Source organism: Scleropages formosus, chromosome 5, assembly GCF_900964775.1.
Source record: "Scleropages formosus chromosome 5, fSclFor1.1, whole genome shotgun sequence".
In the NCBI taxonomy this organism is placed as follows: Eukaryota; Metazoa; Chordata; class Actinopteri; order Osteoglossiformes; family Osteoglossidae; genus Scleropages; species Scleropages formosus.
The window spans coordinates 5892573-5913300 of NC_041810.1; the positions used below are offsets into that span (position 1 = coordinate 5892573).

General features: G+C 43.5%; 1 protein-coding gene across 10 annotated transcripts in view; it reads right to left on the minus strand.

Annotated features, from left to right (window-relative positions):
• Positions 1-5119: 5119 nt before the first annotated feature.
• The window catches only part of LOC108930833 (rap guanine nucleotide exchange factor 2-like), an 81121-nt gene continuing 65512 nt past the window's right edge, over positions 5120-20728 (minus strand). For 3 of the 10 annotated variants that reach the window (XM_018746278.2, XM_018746284.2, XM_018746285.2), the window contains 15 exons: positions 19677-19785; positions 19091-19334; positions 18358-18515; positions 18148-18162; positions 16014-16254; positions 15429-15812; positions 14748-14959; positions 14519-14642; positions 14015-14038; positions 12771-12994; positions 12133-12303; positions 11399-11542; positions 9750-9951; positions 8693-9192; positions 5120-8143 (listed from right to left, as the gene is read on the minus strand). In XM_018746278.2, coding sequence (XP_018601794.2) covers positions 7800-8143; positions 8693-9192; positions 9750-9951; positions 11399-11542; positions 12133-12303; positions 12771-12994; positions 14015-14038; positions 14519-14642; positions 14748-14959; positions 15429-15812; positions 16014-16254; positions 18148-18162; positions 18358-18515; positions 19091-19334; positions 19677-19785 — 3096 coding nt within the window. In that variant the 3' untranslated portion in view covers positions 5120-7799. The remainder of the gene's footprint in view (positions 8144-8692; positions 9193-9749; positions 9952-11398; positions 11543-12132; positions 12304-12770; positions 12995-14014; positions 14039-14518; positions 14643-14747; positions 14960-15428; positions 15813-16013; positions 16255-18147; positions 18163-18357; positions 18516-19090; positions 19335-19676; positions 19786-20728) is intronic. The other 7 variants (XM_018746279.2, XM_018746287.2, XM_018746283.2 and 4 more) reach the window with 6 other exon arrangements.

Below are 20728 nucleotides of genomic sequence, written 5' to 3' on the forward strand. Positions count from 1 at the left end.
ACTCCATATGCAGGTCTCAGCGGTGCAATGTGGCTATCTGTTACTCTTTGATATGCCCAGCGGAGAGGGAGAGGGAGAAAGAGAATAGAAAATGCTACAAAAAACATCACCAGGAAACCACAGAAGGAAAAGTTGTGCTGGGAAGCAGTGCCCCCTGCAGGACAGCCCTGGAACTGACTGTTGTCCTCCATAAAGTGTGAGCGGTGATACAACAAGCCTGCAAATGGGAAGGATGGATGGATGGAAGAGATTGTCTGTCGCCCACATTTGTTTACCAGGAAATAATTTCATGCAGGCATATCGGGCTGACAATCAGTTAATTCCGAGGCAGAGAACCAAGCAAAACAATTATCCTCTCACAGAGGCTGCCATGGAAAAGGCGACTGACCATGTCTGAAATGTTATTAACCTCACTGTGGTGTTGCTCCTCGGGTTGCGCTGCCGACGGCAAGATGAGGTGTGTGTGAATGTGTGTGAGCAGGGCTGGGTGTGTGTGTGTGTGTGTGGGGGGGGGGTATTTGTTATCACTGTTTAAGAACATACCTGATGATGAGGAAGAGTAAAATCAATGTGTTGGGCCCCAGTCACCAACTCATTATCATATCTTGGGTGCCCTATATATATAGATATATATATATATGTAAAATGAAAATTTATACAGCTGGCAGTGTAAATTATTTGTGCAGATTAGAAATTACCAGTCTGTGGGAATGCTTTGGTACGCAGTGAAAAAGGTACAACCATGAGGAATAACTGCACAAATATAAAGTATACTTCAGTGCTGCATTTAATCTTGAAACAATTTAGAGGATGATTACAGCTTCGAAAATAACTCATATGCCCCTCCTGCATCACAAGGGTGCGACAGACATCGAAATTGCTGCTGATATGGGAAATGTTTTTGACCCGAAGCGGGGATGTTCAAGATTTCTCAGTGCGAGTGGGGAATATATTAACTATGATTGATTCACAAACCAGAGAAAAGGTCTTTTGGGGATTGCGGTCTCATGTTTGTTTTATTAAGGGGGTGGGGGTGTTCCTGAAATTATATTTATTATTTTTCCTGAGCTTTGTGTGTGATGTGTGAGCACCTGTCTGTTTCCGGAACAGAGGTGGTTCATGATTCCGAATGTGTTTGTATTGAGGGACAGGTGTGTCCTGCAGAGACCGGCCTCCTTCCATCATCAGCTCTTTCTCTCCAGTTTTCTTCTTGCTGCAGGTAACAGCAGAAATGTGGCTAAGGGTCCCCATGTTGAATCCGAAAATAATTTTAGAGTTTATATTATCGTCACTAAGGAAGTGAAAAAGACCTCATTAAACCGGATTCCGAGTGTCAGCGTCCATATACTGTAGATCATTTGGTTTCCCAGCCATAATCAATAACTATTAACTACGGGCTGATGAGCCCAAATACTGCACCGCGCCGCTCATTATTGCCCTCGCTAAATTTACTTTTTGTTTTTCAAATGGTCTTCCTTCTTATGGGATTTGGCATGCATTACAGCCTGATAGGACCTCTTTCCACACAGTTGCATCATTGCGCCAGTGGCCTGTCATTTATATGTGCCCACTTTCTGTGCTGTGCCACTCTGCTTACACACTCGTAGCGTTTAATACCTGGAGACGACTGCTGCAAACCGCTTCGTGAGCGTCCAGGTGTGGCGTGATGTCCTACCCCCCCCGTTGTTTAAATAAGCTGTTCACACGTATGGCGGAGCACACACTTTACACTTGCGTCAAAACTTTTGCACATTTATTTAGCAGAGATTTTTCTCCAAAGCAGCTTCCCATGAACTCTATGTAGTGTTATCAGCTCATACACCTTATTCACCACGGTGACTTACACTGCGAGATACACTACTTACAATGGGTCACTCATCCATACATCAGTGGAACACACACACTAGGAGTGAACCTGAACAGCTTGTCTTTGGAGTGTGGGAGGAAACCAGAGCACCCAGAGGAGACCCACACAGACACAAAGAGAGCACGTGGACTCCACTCAGATCAAGTGGGGATCGAACCCCTGTCGTCTCATGCCACGCAGGTGCTGTGAGACAACAGCGCTACTCGCTGTGCCACCCCACATATAAAAGCTGCTTCCATTGTTGGAAGTAGTAAAGAGGCAGGGGGTAAAAACGAGGTTTTACCAACATATTTTTCTTTGTTCTGATGAAACGAAATACATAAAAAATCAACTTTGAAGCTATGACCCAGATATACCTGTGTGTGTGAGTCCACAGAAACAATTTTACCATATTTTAGTATACTTCACATGGTGGAGATTATGGTGGGAAACGGCCAGATATTGTAAAAAGCACCTAGAGGAAATCCGTATTAACACGGGGTGAACACGAAAGTCCACGCAGACCGAATGAGATCAAATCCCACAGTGCAGCTGCTCCACCGTGCTGGTCAGGACGGCTGCTGAGCGAACTTGTCCCTGGGGCTCGATCCAAAGTGCTGAACCGTGTTCGGAACAAACCTACATCCGCCAAGCGGCTTCACTTCACACGTCAGCTTGACAAGCCACCACCGGGTCCTATTCAACCGCAGGCAGGCCTTGCGTGACTCTAACCTCGCCGTTCATTTGGTCCCGTGCTTATCGAACTGCGTTCGGCCAATTACGACATTTCCTCCCAAGAGTGGCAGAACTGACCAGTGGAGTGACAGATTCTCTCTTTAAAAAGAAGCGGTCAACGGGAACCGCATTGTCGTGACTTGGCAGCTTATGGAAGACCGTTCCAATCTACTCCTTCACATCCACAGTCCGGACCTCTTCAAAAGGCACCGAACTCATTAGCATCCGGTTCTGCGGAAGAGGTCAGGGTCGATGAGGAGGAGGGAAGAGTTAAAGGGGAGTTGAGACGACTCACTGTGAAGCTCAAGTTCGGATCATTCACACCTAGGTGCGTTTTCACTTAGCTGATGTTTTCTACAATTATTCACCAACGTATTACACGACTCTCAGGCCTGAGGTGTCCTTTAAAACACGTGCAGAAGCAACGGCAGCACTTCGGCACTTTCAAAAAACACCACCAATTTTCTGTTCAAATTTCAAAACGGACAGATTCAGGCAGCCATGAGACGCCATCGTCCGGTGGGATTTACACTTACATTTTACATTTATGTATTTAGCAACTGCTCTTCTCCAAAACAATGTACACAGAGTGCATTTCATCAGCAGGAAGAAAGACTTGGTTGCAGATGTATGAGTGTAAAGTACAGTCAGTTTGTCACATACCACCACATAAACAGCATACAGTATATGAGTAGCTGCACATACTTTTTTTAAATATTAAACATAATTACATATATAAAATGTAACAGTGCCCATGCTTCAACCAGGAACAGATGTTTATTGTAAACAGTTGTAATAAGTACTAATGTAATAGTGAGAATGGTGGGAAATGTAAAATAGTTGTGCAAACTGCAGTTTGGGCTGTCAAGGACTGCAGGTGGTTCCCGACTTACAATGGTGTTATGTTCTGCGAAACCCATCGTAAGTCGAAAATATCATAAGTCGAAAATGCATTTAATACACACCTCATTTAGCTTTTATTCATTTAGCTGACACTTTTCTCCAAAGCAACTTACAATGTTACAATTATCACAAACTTACAGTTAATATATATATATATATATATATGCACAATTTGTGTACAACTACAAGTATGTATAGAGTTTACAGAGTAGGATTCCACCACAAGCACAGTTTTCTTACAGTACATAGCTTGAAAACACAAGGGTAGGGCATTGGGTTTCCATAGGACTTCTTAACCATGTTTCTTCTCAAGTGGGTGAACTTTAATACAGTACTGTTGGCTTGTTCTGCTTAACTGGATAAACTTCAAAGTTGAAAAGCTGGACAACACCATTGGAGGAACGGCATCAAGATGCAGTGCAGCATTTTGCTCCCGCATTGTATCAAACGGCGCGGGCGAATATGGCTAGTACCCTCGAGCAGCAGAGCTCACCACACGCATGAATCCATTGTGCCTGTAGTCCAGCAGGAACGCTGCCCAAGTCCAACGGTGCGGCTATGGCCAGACACTGAACACCAGCAGAGCCACGGCACGCAGCGTCCTTCCCAAAACAGTCCCACTTCTTTGCTTATCAGCTGTTGCAGGAGGTTCCAAGTAGGGAGCAGCGCCAGACTACAGTCCCAGCAGGCAGGGGTGTGTTCTGGGTGACTTTCATACACAGAGCCGCGAGTTCAGCTCCATTCACAAAACTGGACATGACTTCAAATGCCTTAAAATTTCTTTAAAAAACCAGCCAAGACATGTAAGGAACTGTTAATTTTTATATATCATTTTAATCCCTGAGTTGCGTTAATATCACATTTTGAACAGTCCACCCCTTTGAACTTTTTTCTTCTTAGCCAGTTAAAACACAGTTTCCAAAGCGAGCACGAATCCTGGGGTGGCTGGCAGTGCAGTGGTTAGATCACATACACCACGCGATCCAAGAACCAGGGTTTGAATGCGTGATTCCACTGTACAGGGCTTGATCACAGTACCCACCCTGACTTGATGTGGTAAACCATACCCAGGTACATAAACAAGCATATTAACGTAAGTAGCTTTGCACAAACTGGATAGCAAGGCAGCGGGTAAGTGATTATTAAAAATCCAGCCGTGTGTGTGTGCGGAGTATGCATGTTGTCCACATCACCGTGGGTTTTCACCCACAGTCCAAGGACATGTTCCAGATTAACTGGTGTCTCTCAATTGCCTGTAGTGTGTGGACTACCATCTTGTGTTACGTGTACCCCTCCTGGCCCAGTCCCCAGTGATTCTGGGATAGGCTCTGGAACCCCACGATCCTGACAAGGCCAAGCGGTTGCTGATAGTGAGCATTTTTGGCCATTACATGGTCATGATACCTCCATACACGTCCTTCACGCGATCCTGTCAAAGACACCGGAGACAATGAAGCCGAACACCCGGATAGCCGATCCCACAGACGACTCACAAAGACAACTGCCACACCTGCTTTTCGGTTCAGAAGAATCATTCAGCAAAGTAAACAAACACTCGGGGGAACTTTGAAGTAAAACAACGTTGTTCATTAAATGGTGGAGAGCAAGCAAACAGAAACGCAAGCTCAGTCCACGAACATTTACTTTTCAGTTTTATTGATTCCCAGCTTTACTTCAACTGGATGCTGAGGCATAAACAGTACATTTCTACAATTTCAACAAAAATATAACCAATATTTACAATTATTGTATTAAAAATACAAAAAAGATAGACTCCACCAACTGTCTTTCTAAAAGACATACAGGAACAAGTAGTATCAAAAGCATGTGGGGGGAAGGGGGAATCACAAAATGTACATTTTACACTTATCACACTGAACTGGAAGTAGCAGTTCTATTTACTATTTCATTATACATTTCTGTTCAACTTGTTTTATAGCTATGATCCTGCCTGTCTATGCACACAATCTCCATAGACTATAATGGTTGTGATTAATGCATATTACCATTAAATTACAAACATATAATTGACAACTGAAATAGACATTCAAAACATTGTGTCATCTCATTAAGGGAAAAACCAAACATTTAAATAAAGCACTGATGCTGCACGACAGTGGAAAAACACTGCAGTCACTTTTATACTGTAATTGTCACCTACTGATCAATATGATCAGCTGTACTCCAAAAAGTTACTAAATATCAAAATAGGAGCAGTTCCCCATATTTAGTAGAAATTAAAATATGCAGTCCAATCATCATTTGTTTCACAGAGTCTTAAAAATAACATTCTGCTTTTCAGTCGTTCAAATATGGTTGAGTCAGAAGCACGCAGGCGCTGCAAAAGTCCACGTGAGAAATGGATTCAGATGCAGAGTTCTGCCAATGAAGGATCGCCAGCATCAGCAGGGCATCCCGCTGCCAAGACAGTGCGTAAAAACACGGCCTGATCCGAAAAAGCTCAGGGTTCAAAGAAAATAATACTGTCATTGCGAATGTGCGTTAGGAGATGGGCTCTCTGAGCGCAACAGCATGCACGACTGACCGACCGCACACGTGAAAGTGCAGCAGACTTGCTTCATCTGCAGTTTTTGCTTTTTTTTTTTTCTGAGAACGCAGCAATTCCAACAATATCTAAGGAAGCTGGGAGGGGACTTTTCAGTCGCCCGAAAGTGTAAAAAGTGCAGCCAAAGCCAAAAAGTGTCAGGATAGCCTATGTAAACAGAAAGGGGGAATTCATGAACCAGATTATTTGTTCAGAAAGCAAGTGGCAGCGCTGCTTCCAGACTCTTTGTGTCGCAGTTCTCCAAAGTGCCAAGATGGTGCCCATTTGCTCAGATCCACAAAATCAGGTGCGTGAGGTCATGTCGAACCCCACCTCACCCCTGCCTGGTGCTTTGAAGCAGAGAGGTAGATGGGAGGTGGTCTTAGGAACAGGGGCCCAAGACCTGGTAACTCAAACATGAAAACAAAAAGGTCCTTCTGCCACTGCAAAGTACATCCAGTACAGCTCAACCTCCTCAGACAGCAGACACTTGTTCATCTTCTGGGGGAGAGGAGAAAGTGTATGAGTAATTTCACTCCTTGAACAACTTCCACCATCAAGTAAGAGCACATTATTCATTACTTACCTTAAAAATACACTTATCCCCCATTAACTGGTCTTAATCCATTTCAGAAAACGGACCCAGTATCAAATAACCACATTAAAAATACATATATAATATATATATTTATTCCAATTTTTATGGGGCAAAATAGGATTTTGTTCCAAAGTTCATCTCAAGAATTACCTTAACGATGCCTAACATAAGGAAAAAGTAGTGTAGCAGTAAAATGCTATGCAGTTTTTTTTTTCCCCCAGTTTCTTCCTAAATTTTTTTATTCCATCAGCTCTGCTAAGCACCTTTGAATAATGTGTGTGTCCAGCAAGCTTTTTTGGAATCACATACGGTTACAGTAGCCGACATGGGCCTGCATGTAAAAAACTTCCACAGAATTCTACATCTAAGCAAATAAAAACTCTTTGTAGAAAAAGATGCGAGGAGCAGCTATTCGAGGAAATGTCATTCGTGAAGGAAGCACCGTATAAAAAACATTTTTTAAAATGAATGCTAATAAATATAGCGTAACAGTATGTGTGGACTGGTTAAGATGGAAGCTGACAGAGTGGGTACATATCTCCAAGAACCCCCTGTGTCTCAGACTTCTACACAGCTGCTCAACACAATTTTCTAATATGGTCTCATGTTATCAAGAGGGTCTCAGGCTAAATGCTGCAAGCCTGGACCATATGTGGTAGACAATCCAGACTGACTAATGATAAGGGGCATTAATAATTGTTGAGTGGGTATATGAAAAACTGGATATTGGGAAACCAAATAATGGAGGATTGGTGTAGATTGGAACAATAAAGTCCAGCACAGGTCATTTAAAGTTTACATTACAATAAAACACATATATAGGGCAAAAAATATATAACAAACACAACCATGGGGGGGTGGGGGGGCAAAAAAAAAAACAACTACATTTCTCAATTATGAGCACTGAATGATGGAAAGAATTAAAAAAGTATAGTGACACTATCACACGTTTACAGGCAATCTTCGATAATGGATGTACAAAACCATAAACATGAAGGCAAATAATGACGATGTAAAAGTGCCCATAATGAGGTCGAGGAGCAGCGGGCAGGTGGCACTAACATGCATGAGCCTGCACACGGGTCCTGGGTGCTGAGGACCTCACACTGCGTGCTGCACATGCACAGGTTCAAAGAGTGCAGAGTTGTACCTACTTTAGGCCTGCGGGTAACTCATGGTCTGGGAGTCTCAGGGGTATAAGCCACTGTCTTCCTCAGAGGGACTAGTTTTGGGGACAAGGACTCACCCTCTTCTTCTGCCGGCAGGACCCTGTGGTGGGGGTCTGTGTCGGAGGACCTACTCCGTGACGGCTGGGCACCGGGCCTTGGGCCAGGCTGCGGGGGTGGCAGCGGGGGGTCACACGTATGCGCCACCATCCGCGATCGCTGCAGCGCTACGTTATAGTCAGGAGGCTTCCGCCCCACATGGGACTGACCCTCGACAAAGTCTGAAACGGTCAGAGCTGTGTAGCCTGGTGGCGTCGGGGGTGGCTCTCGAAACCTACCATCCTTACGCACTGTGAAACAGCCAAGACAAAGAACATTATTACAACACTGCAACAGGTAAGGAGCTCAACAACTGCAACAATTTCCCAATCTAAAATAAAAAAGGAGCTGACAATTTTGTCTAAAGCAACTCACAAAATGAGGTTTGTACACTATGGTACTTAAAACCATTCATACAAATGGTTCGTTTTTACTGTTATCAATTGAGAGTAAAGACATTGTTCAAAGGTACAGCTGGTAGCGTTGTGGTTAGCGCTACTGCCTTTGCACCCAAAGGCTGCAGGTTTGAATCCTACCTCCAGCTATAGTGCCCTTGAGGAAGGTATTTCTCCTAAAATTTCTCAGCTGTATAAATGGGTAAATAATTATAAAACAGCTTAACACTAAGTTGCTTTGGAAAAAAGCGTCAGCTACAGAAATATAAATGTAAATGTAGGTACTAGGGAAGGTGGTGGGATTCGAACCCAGGCCTTCAGAATTCAGGCAAGGGCTCTAACCAGGGTGCTAGCTGTATTGCTCTTCACCATAGTCAACAACAATAACGCTAGAAGAGTCTTTACCAATAAGCCCTTTAGGTGTGTTGGATGGAGGGGCTACGTGAGACAGTCGGCCATGCTGCTTGGACTCCTCAGAGGTCACGGGAGTAAGGCTACTTTCTGCCTCGAGGTTCACATCTTTTCCCCCACGGCGCTTGATGGTCCCCGTGTCTCCCTCCGAGTCTTCGCCCCAACAGCGACCCCTGACCTGGCCCGGCTCTGTGGTGCCTTGGCCCACCCTGGTGCCATGTTCAGAGCCGGGCAGGGAATCCCACAGACCGCCTGCTTCTGCGGGACTATCGTGGTGAGCGTGTCCGAAGGTGAGTGGGCTGCGCTGGTGCGGAATGGTCTGAATGTTGTCATGAGAACCGCTGGAACATGAAGTCCAGCTCCCGCGGCCGCTGTCCGCAGCATCTAGGGAAGCCCGGTCTCCTTGATCCTGCGTGAGCTCCTCCAAGCTTGGTGAGGAGAGAACGGTGGAGCAGGCATACAGGCCCCGGCCTTCGCCCACTGAGGAGTAGGAGCTAAAGCAAATGGAGGACTTATTAAATGTGGCAGCTTCTTAATAAAAAACCAGGTTTGCCCACTTCTGAATTCAAACGCTTATGTTGCTCATCAAGATAATTTACAATGTTAGGTTTCTATACAGCTGAGTAACATTTACTGTATCATTTCAAAGTAAGTTCTTTGAACAGCAGATCTGAGTGGGAATTTCAAACCAGGTCCTTCTGACTGGAAGGGAGTTGCTCTAACCAGCACGCCACCCACTGGCCCAACAATTTAGTGGCTGAAACTCTGTGTGCTTTGCTGTCTGGCAATATGTGCAAGACCTAATTTCACATTTAGCTGATACTTTTCCTCAAAGCTACTTACAATGTTCAGGTTACAATTATCTACCCATTTATAGGGCTGGGTAATTTTTACTGGAGCAATTTTAGGGCAAGTACCTTGCTCAAGGGTACTACAGCTGGAGCTGTGGATCGAACCTGAGACCTTTGGATACAAAGTAACTAACCACTACTCCACCACCTCACAATGAAACCAACTGAGGGTCAGAGAGACATTTATGTCCTTTTCTCACCCAAGGCTGTACTGGTCAGGCTCCAGTGTGGCTCTGCGTTCCATTCTGGCTCCGCTTACGCTGGCCTCCATGGCACTGATGGAGTGCCTCTGCCTGCGCTCCTCCTGCAGGAGGTCCAACGAGGAATTGCTGATGAGGCTGGAGCGCGAGGACCGCTCGCTGTGCCCTGAGTCGGAGAAGTTGTCCGCAGCACGAGGATAGCCTGCGTGAGACAAGAGATTGCTGGTGAACACGCGGTGCATCTCCCTGTTCATTTATTTGTTTTTACAATGCAGATGGGGTGTGATGACTGTGATGCTAAAATTACTTTTCATGCTACTGCACACAAAGCGTTGTTATGGCTACGCAGAGTCTAAGTACTAGTTGATACCAAGCTGTGAAGGAGGTTCAATAGAAGTTCAGACAGTCCAATAACCTTCTGATTTTCAACACTGACTCTCCAAATTAAAACACTGATGCTTATAATAAATTCATACACATAACACATATACAATACAGTGTGACAGTACTAATAATATTAATAATAACAATGGCAACAATGATTATTAATAAAGACATATTGAGCAATATTTACTGGTTGGTTGGTTCCAAATCAAGCATCTTCAACTATTCAAAAACCCTGCATAAAGGTACTGCAGCATATGGGACTCTGTAAATTTTATTATTGTGATCGTTTCTCCCTTCAGAACATCAGTCACCTAAATGAAAAATATTACTGTTGCTTAGAGATGAGGAAACTCTGGACAAACGCAATGACTTATAACGTAAACGATATCACACACCCACCATGCCCAGCTGTTTTTAAAAGCTATGCACTCAAAAATTTACCAAGAAAGTATAAATAAAATTCCAGGCGTGCCAATAAATTCACTCTCGTCAGAAAGGCCTGGCAGCTATTCAGGGACCAGTGTGTGTTATAAGCACTGATGTGCAGTAAATCATGCAGATGCCTAGACTGTTCTGTGATTCCTACAGCTCCATTGGCACCATCCCAGCAAAGTGTGGCCACAGAGCTGAGTGCTGATGCACTGCCTCTTTGCTGGGGAAGAAGAGGAGTGGAAGCACTCAGTTCTTAGTGCTCCAGAACTGCAGGCACACGTGCATCTTTGGCAGTATATGGATTAGTTATGGTTTAGTCTAAGTGCACGAAACTCAAAGGTTTCCATTTTTCGCTCCGATATGGTGCAGCAATCTCTCCTTCTCACTCACAGCTGCTGAATCTCTGTACATTTAAGAAGGCTTTCAAAACTTGTCTCTTTTTGACTTTGTTCTCCCCTGATCTCCTAAGTGCTCCAAAAATGTGTATGTGTTTGTTATGTTTTATGACTCCTTTTATAACAAGTTGTTTTGATAATGGAAAACCTACTTGTGTAAAGTTACACTGGTTCATGTGGCATCGTGTGACAACTGGACTGTGCTCTGCCGTGCATCCAAAATCTCTCCTCCTGTTGATGTGATGCACATTTTGTGTTGTTCTCAGCAACATGCGTCACTCTGGAGAAAATGTAAGTGCAGTGGAATAGGGATGTTCTCCAATGGGGGACCAGTATTGTACAGGAGATAACGGTTCGAGAAAATGGGGCAGCGTTCTGTGTAACAGCAGACAGGACAGTATACGGATCTCCACTAAGGGGTATTCCACACCTTACCTTTCCTGGGGGAGCACTGGGGAGAGGTGGGTGGAGATGAGAGGTGGGACGAGGCGTTGGAAATGGTATCTTCTGTCTGCCTTCTGTATCGTTCACTTGTTTCTTCTGACAAAATCTTCTTCATGGACTGAGGGGAGCTTGCACCTTGAAATGGATCCACATTCGTACACAATGGCAGCAGAATTAGGTTTGAAGGAGCCAGATTTTCACTGTACTCCCACAAAAGAGATTAATACATGCTTCGAGTTGTTTACATGAATGTATACTCTGAGATTCATGTCTCTTTGGAGAAAAAAAAAAGAGAAGGAAAAAAAAAGAAGCACCAAGTGTGAGCAAAGGTCAAACTGGAAAGAAGAGTATAATATAAGCAAAGCAACTCGTGACTGTCCTAGAACTGTTGCAGAAGAACTGGGAAGGCATTTCAGCTCATTTACCACACAAACTAATTCACAGAATGCTTTGTGAGCAAAGACTACATTGCTGCAAGGGGACTCGCCCTGTTGACTGGTACTGCAAACAGAGTAAATGCAAATAGCACTATAACATGTACATGGTACAAACCACTAGATGGCACCACAGCTCCAAGAGCTCAACCAACACTGGGCATTATACTTCAACACTATATGCTATCCTGTGGCCTTGCAGTGCCATTCTAAAGCGCTGTGCTGGAACACCATGAGTAAAAGGTGCAATAAACTGTTGTCCCAGAAAGAGGGGCAGTGGTGAAGTCTTACCAAAGGCTGGCAAGTCCTTGGCAGCACCCTTCTTTAGAGGGCCGCCAAGGGACCCTGCAGCCGGCTGCAATCCTGGGCTTGCCTTCTGCTGTGCTGCCCTCTGCTGGTTTGCTGCTCGCGGGACGACAGGGGACGTATCTGGCCTTCGCCTGTCACCGGCAACCTTGGGCACTGTCAAACAAGGAGCAGATATGCTGGGAGACATGACAGTGGAGCATTTGTAACACATTGGTGTATGATTTATGATGTTCAGTAGGTGAGGAGGGGGAGTTAGTGCTTCCTGCTGCAGTACCCTTCACCAAGGTGCTAACAGTAAATCGATCCATTAATAATTACCAAGCTGTACAGGCAGGTAAATCATTGAGAAGAGCCTGATGTTATAAAATGCTTTGAGGAAACACATCAGTAAAATAATTACACCAAACATTCATCTGACGCTTTTCTCCAAAGCGACTTTCAATTATCTACCTATTTATACAGCTGGGATTTTACTGGAGCAATTTTAGGGTAAGTAAGGGTAATTTCCTTAACGTAAAGATATGACCATGTGATCTGTGTTTTGGCTCAGCCTGTTCAACATAACCTGCATTCAACAGCGTACGAGGTGTTAGCGGCAGCTGGCGATGCCAAAGACTCACGAGTGCTGCTGGATGGCTCGCATTGCAAAGAGAAGATCTGTAGGGTCTCCTCGCTGGCGTCCAGTGTCAGGTTGGATAGGTACTGTCTGACACGGCGGGCCATCTGAGCATCTTCGTACAGCTTCTTGGCGTTGAGGAAGGAACTACGCCTCGCCCGCTTCTTGTGCCCACCAGCCTGTGCCACGTCCAGCATGGCTGTACTCGCGCTGCCCTGGCTTAGTGAGCTGCTTGTGCATGGGAGAGGCAGTGTTAGGGCACGTCTGGAGAGAAGTGCAGCTATCAAAAGCAAAGGGGCTAACTGTAACATGTTTTCCAGCTCACGACATGCTCCGTGCTGCATTCCAAAATGAAGGTGAAGTTACATGGGAAGTGAGTAACCAGTCCTTTGTGTGAGGGGCTTTACCACAGTACTTGTCCAGATGCCAGAGCCTTACATGCATTTACACTTGTCACGACAACAGCCTGCTGCTCTCGTCTTAGGAGAACAAACTCACTGAAGCAGAACTTAAAAAAAAAAAAAAAAAAAGCTCATGCAGTTGGGGATGCTCACAAATGTTTATTCGTACAGTTAGAACGTAGTCAAATTGTGGTACACGAGTATTTCAGCTAGGAAGACAATCTGCCATAAAACTGTTAAAACAAAACTGCACTGGTGAGGAACATGCTTTATGGGTAAGTATCAGCATCTTAGAGCTGCACACGAAAACCATTCAAAAACCCACCACTTTTGCTACTTTACACAAATAAATGTTAACAGAATTCTTTAATATATAAAGGCTTTGTTAACCACTCAAAAAAGGGGGCAGTAGGTGACATGATGGTTTTGCTGTCTTGCACTCATAGGACCTCGGTTCAAATCCTCACCTCCTGCTGTAGGTCAAGGTACTTACATTTAATTACTCCAGTAAAAATTACCCAGCTGTTTAAATGGGTAAATAATTTGGAGAAAAATGTAATCTAAATGAATTAAATAAATGCTATGACTGAAACCAATATGGGAGGAGGGGGATTTTTTTTTGTCAATACTACAGAAAAATCCCTTAATTCCTTAGTCAGTGACTGAACTGTAATTTTACAAATAACTGTTGTATGATACTTTTAGTAGCAGAAGTGATTGTTTTTTTAGGGTCTGCAGGGCCAAGTCTGCAGGACCGCAGCGTTAAAGATAAACTGAAACAGAGAAGAGGAGGCAGACGGACAGAGGAAGAGGTCTTGTCAGACAGGTCAGAGGTCAGCAAACTTACCCTAGGCTTCTCCACTTCTTTTTCCTGTAAGCGAGAACCATGAGCAGTGCAGTAAGGGGAAAGGAGGGAAGGCGGAGAGGAGAGAGAGAGGGACACCGGCTTAGGAAGGATGAGAGAACCAGGATACGGCATAACACCGGCCCACGAACATGTATAAAACGGACGTGCCATGACACTGGAGCGCACAGGACCGCAGCAGTTTTTGCCACCAACCACCCCCCAAAAAAAAAAAAAAAAGGAGTAAACATGAGGACAGCTGAAAAGAAACAAGAGACTTAAGGAAAACTGCCCAATGCTGAAGGTGAAAAAAATGTGGCTTAAAGCATAGTGAGAAATGAGTCACACACATATTACTCCTATATACTGCTCCTTTGGCGGTACAAGGGGAGAAAAAGGTTTCTTACATATGACGGAGCCAATAAAAAACAGAGCAGACATATCCAAAACAACATTTCAAAGCATGACAGGTTCTGTCCCTTGTCTGAAATCTGCTGTTCCACATACCTCGTTCTGAACATCAGAGCAGGGTCCATGTTAACGGAAGCCATGCGCCCGACGTGTCGGATTTCTCTGGCTATCATCCTCAACTTCTCGAAATTAACCAAACCGTCCACTTTTGAGTCATTGCCTGAACATGAAAATATGACATTGTTGTTTGAAAATGCGATATTAATGATAAGAAAAAGCAATGACAAATTAAGCAGTGGGATGGTCATCCACAAGTCCTGGTCACCTTCATGCAAGAATGTGAGATCCTTCTTGATGACAGGGAAGAGAGGGATTATGGGAGGCTGAAGGTTTTGATTGTTCAGTACATTGCGGTATTTGGCCATGTTCCTGGATGGATCAAAGAGGTCTTGGAGGTCCTGGAACAGTTTTTCATACTTGCTGGGAAGCTTCTCCCATGTTCCCCTTAGCCTCGACACTGGAGCCAGATTCAAACCACTGGGGAACAAGAACAATTTTACCACACTAAGGACAATTTTACTTATACTTCAATACGTAACACTGCACAAAAAAAAAAAAAAAAAAAAAAAAAGAGTCCTAGCCCAGCTGCAGAACAGCACTGGCCAACAACTGGAAACAATCATTGTGACAATCAACAGGCAAAAAGACTTGTGGATATTCGGTTAAAATTTTATGCAGCTACTCGCATGATGAACATTGGTTCACATGGTGGAAAGAAACTAAGTGCAGTTAAGAATCACACGTCTGCATCTATGTGTCTCTTTCTGCTAATGTAATGAACATATTTTCTATGAGATGTACATTGCTTTCAAGAAAAGCATCTGCTAAATGAATACGTGTACATGTAAGACTTCCATTTCACCCAACAACTTCACAGATACAGGGCTAACAAGGAAATTAAAGAAAAGGAAGCACAAGACACTGAGCATGTGCACTGGTATGCTACCTAATGATCGAGAACATGGAGTTGAAATTCTTGCATTCACGACAATGCAGAGCAATCTTGATGAAATGCTTGATGGTCTTCATCCTCTTCAGCTGATTTGGCTCACGCACAATCTCCCAGGCCACCCAGAAGGTCTCCTGGTTGATGAGCTCTTCAAACTTCTTGAGATTTACAGAGCCTGTCTTGGACTTCAGCTTAAACAGGTCATCAATGTATTCTGTGGGCTCAATGCTACAGAAGAGCTCAAAGTTCCTCATGGAGAGCTGTGTAGCCACCTCCACTGTGCTAAGGTGCAACAGAGAGATCTGACTCTCCCTCAGGAGGTCCTGGGCATCCTCATCTGAACAAAGAGTCTCTGTCTCCATGTTGTTTTTCAGGTAGTACCTGCATTGCAGAGCATAACACAGAATTAGAGCCAATAGGTAATGCAAGTTTGGGTTCACTTTGCAAGTGATCAAAGACAACAAAGAGAAATCCGATATATGCATTATGTTCCTGGTTGCTGTTACCAAAAGAGAAATTTAACATGTTAAGCATGTTTCGAGCATGTACAAAAGCATAAGCTTTTCGTCCTCGTGTTCCAACCTGCCACTCAGCTGGATCCTGTCGGCCAGCTTAGAGAGCTGTTCTGGGAGGCGCCGCTGTTTGATGACACCCTCAGGTGTGACGGACACCTCGCATAGGGAGTACGACTCCGGTGTGGCTGTCAGCCCAAATTCCCGGATGGCCTGGACCACCACCTCCTTCGCTGTGGTGTCCCTGCTGATCATGATGTAACGGCTCTGCTGGTCTGCCTTGAAAACTTTCAGCACTTGATCTGGTAAATCTTTTGAGGAAATAGACAGCAGTTAATAACCCCAGTTTTTTAAATAGAGAAAATTAAAAACCTGGAGCAGACCGGCAACCAAAAATCGAGTCCAGCCAGAAAAATTATATACTTTTGTACCATAATATCCAAGTTTTGAAGATGCAAATGTACATGTCATGGTTTAAATGCAATTTTCCACAGTTCTATTTTTGAAAAATTCTCTGCTGCAGAGCAAAAATATTGTGATTGTGCTTTTCTGATGGTTTGGGTTAGCTGACCAGATGCTGACAAACATTTTTATGTTATTAATCTGTCCCACTCTAGTGGACTAAAAATAAATTTGGGATTTCAAAGTGAGACACCTTAATGATGTCCAACTCACTCTCCTTTCTGCACTCCAGTGTTTTTTTCCCTCTCTTGCGTGCAGGAGAAACACAGGAAACTGAGTAGGAGATGATTAACTTTTTTTTTTTTTTTTTTGTATTTTCAGTTCCTTTTAAAGTGGACAACTTTAATGCTGATCTATGTTATTAAAAAAAAAAAAAAAAAAAGACAAACTGGCAACCAGTACACATTGTATCCTGTATCCCAACTTGGGCTTCCAGAGTAGATGGACACTGAGACCCTGTGTTGTATGAACTGTTGATGAAAGCAAAGTCTTACAGTGAATTTTTAATCCATTATAGCTTTATTTGATGTTTTAACAGAGCCTAACTTGTCCAATCAAGGGAAAAAGCTGTATTATTAAACTTTTACTGATCGTGATGTGGCAGTAGGACTTAAGAACGATTCCAAGTTACGGACGGACTTACAATCCAATAGCACTCATAAAGTGAGGTAGAAGTGTATATCAGGACACTGGGTTTGTCGGACAAGGATAGATTTAAAATGTTGTCCTTGATAGTCTTGCAACGAATTTATATTCATTACAAGGGATACATCGTTTTAGTTATTAGGATAAAATCAACTTGATGAAAATGAGGCAACAAAGCTGAGCCCATTAAGGTGACAGTATTGTGAGTAGTGCAACAAAGAAGGTATTTACTTCTTATTGTGCATTTCTCACATAATCACTCTGGGATTGAACAATCCCACTTAAATCCTCAATCCAACTCAATGGCACACAATCCCATTTGTCAGTTTTAAGCAGCACTGGGTCATATGGTTAAGGGATCACTGCAATGTCACTCGCCTCTTGCGTAAAGCAACACGTGTGAGCCTTAAGATAAAAACACTCCCCACAGATGTGCACAAATGCTTGCAGTACATGCTGATTTCCAGGTAGAGTCAACAAAGTGGTGTTGAAAAGAAGAAAAAAATCTTAATAGAGCAATGTAATGCAGGGTAAGAAACTTGCCTGAATGTCAAGAAGTGAAAAAAACTGAAAAGATGAATATCAAAAAAAAAAAAAACTCCCAGGACCTAACACAATTTGTGCTCCTTTGTCAGAGTCACCATTTAAAAATAAAAAAGGGGTAAATTCTGATTGGATTAGCACACAGTTAAAGTAGGGGTGTCACCAGAACAGTATCTGTATATCAGTTAAAGAGTATATTTCTCAAGGAATTCTTTTTTCATGACTTTGCAGTGTGTCTATCCACCTCTGGAGTCAACTGAGGGGGAGAAGAGCAGGTCTGTCCTGCAGAATCTTGTGAATTTCCTTACACATCAGTCTGGTTTCCTGAAAACAGCTTGATATTATCTCATTTCCCCCCTTTTTACTGCCTTCCCAGACAGACTGATAATTGTATGGACTTAACCCACAGAAACTGTAACAGATAGTTTCCATTACACCCCTAACAGAAAGTACACAAAGCCCCATCAATGCGGTTTAGCTGAGCAATACATGATGGCTATACCCAAGCCCCTATACCCGAGGAAAACCCAAGAAAAAAACAATTAAATACTTACTACACACAGCTGGGGCTGGAAGACAGATATAAATCTTTAAATAAATCTAACACCCATAACCACCAGTTTGCGTGTAGTATTTCATTAACATTTTTTTCCTCTAAACATGCATAACAGACATACCACATAACAGTTTGTGCAAATGTGTGTCAGTGTAGATTCTGGGTGTGGAGGGCTGAAGCTTTGTTAGGAGGCTGAGAGATTTCTCACCAGGCGAACTGCCGAAGTCCAGGATGCGGTGGTGGGATTGCAGCAGGTCTGGGTTGCTGGAGGAGAGGTTCCCACTAACAGGGAGGGCCGGTGGGATCTGTTTTGACTGCTTCATACCCACAATGCTGTCGTCCTGAGACAGGCCTAAAGCAACATCGCTGGACAGTTGGAGAGACATGGATTAGAACTGCACAAGCAATGTCTTCTGCACCACACAGCCGTGACATGTCTCGCTATAGAGTATACAGCATTATCAAAATGAGGTATAGGTAGTCCTCAAGTTACGGTACATGCGACTTACGATTACCCAGCCATCTCAGTAGTCCTATTATATTATTGGTAAGTCCCAAAGTTTGGTCATAACATCTAATGACAATTGCTTCATTTGCTGTATGACAATGCTAGCTGGTTGTGCCCTCTCCAGCCATCCATATCTGTTATTTGCATCTTAGTGTTTGAGAATCCTACAGATTATAAAATTTTTCATTTGTGATTCCCTTTGTTATTTTTTATTTAAAATTGCTAGCAAGCAAAAATTAGTGTTTTGGTGGTGGTGAAAAGAAAAAGCATGAGACACATTTAGAAACAAAAGTGAAAATAATCACACAAAAATATTAAAAAAAAAAAACTGTATTTATACTATTCTACATTAATATCTTAATGTGATATGTGTGAAGTTAATGAAAAAAATATAGTGAATCCCATGATAATGTTAATTCATGAATGCACTTACTTGTACGGCTTTTGGGGTAGAATGCTGATGCGTGTTTTGTCAAGTATCTTCTTCAGCTTGTTTCGGCTGCCCACAGTGTTTGCCTTGCCCTTCTTGTTGCCCTTCTCCAGACCCATAACCTGCTCTACATCCATAGCCAGGTCGGGAATGGAGTAGCGGCTGCCCTTCTTGATGTCCCCAATTTTAGGAAGGTGAGGAGCATTGCTCTTCTCCTCAGGGGGTGTGGCCAGTAACTCTTTGAACACTGTGCAGGAAACACAGTTATGAAACAGCAGTGAATTTAGGGATATCCTACTTTGTTATCACTGATCAGACATTATTATCGAGAAACACATGAAAGGTTTTCAGTCCTGAAAAATAACGAAACTCAAGTTATATAACAAGCAGAAATGAACAATGAAACAACTGCTGAAAGCTTCCCAAATATTCAATTCTTGACCCTGTCTTTGCCATCTGCCAAATTAGGCAATGCTGTGACAGAATAAACAGAGCTAATCTTGAATTCTGCAATTGCCCCACAGGACCTGGCTAGTACTTGCTTTATTCATTGAAATCCAAGAATTTATTTGTTCTGATTCCTTCTTACCTAACAGGTTTGTTTTCACAGTGATGGACAAATGAGTGTTGTTCTTGAGGATCTCAGTGGCTTTGGACAGAGGAACGTTCTCAAAATTTTGCCCATTAACCTCCAGTATCTGTAAGCAAGGGGAAAACAAAATCAAAGCATGATAAAAATGTCTTTCAAGGGAGCTAAAGGAGAACCTGGAAGAAAGCTTTAAGAGTTTGTTCTCCTCGAGGAAGAGACCATGGCCTTTGATGGTCCAGAATTCGACGGCACGGCCTTCAATGTAGCCATGCTGGGAACAGTGTGCCTGGAACAGTGCTTCTTACAATACAGCTCTTCCACAGCGACAGCCCTCCGATAATGACAGTGCAATTTGGACAGACGGGACTGTCAGAAACAGCGTAAAATTTCCTATGAGACTTGCAGCAGGGACATGTTTTTGAATTATATGTTGTGGCATGAGTGGGGCGCGGTGGCGCAGTGGGTTGGACCACAGTCCTGCTCTCTGGTGGGTCTGGGGTTCAAGTCCCGCTTGGGGTGCCTTGCGACGGACTGGCGTCCCGTCCTGGGTGTGTCCCCTCCCCCTCCGGCCTTACGCCCTGTGTTGCCGGGTAGGCTCCGGTTCCCCCGTGACCCCATATGGGACAAGCGGTTCTGAAAATGTGTGTGTGTGTGTGTTGTGGCATTTTCTGTATGGGGTGCGGGTTAAAATATATTATGTCAGACTCCAAAAGACAGCCATTACACTAATTCTAACGAAAATGTGTCACTGTTAAAAATATTGTTGGGGGAAATTGTATTTCGTTATGAAATGAAATTATAATTATAAATGAAATGTTATTTTGACATTATCATTATTATTTGTTACACACCGGCTTACAAATTGTTACTTTCTAGAATGCACAGGAGGGGTGGGCAACCAATGGCCAGTGGACCCCCAGAGGATTTTTTCTCCCTCAACCTTCAGTTGGGAGTTTTTGTTCCTTTCCCCGGTGGCCAGTAGGTATACTTATAGCTCTATAATAAGTTCTTCACTATGGTAGCCATTAGTTGACTGTCTTCTTTGTTTGTAT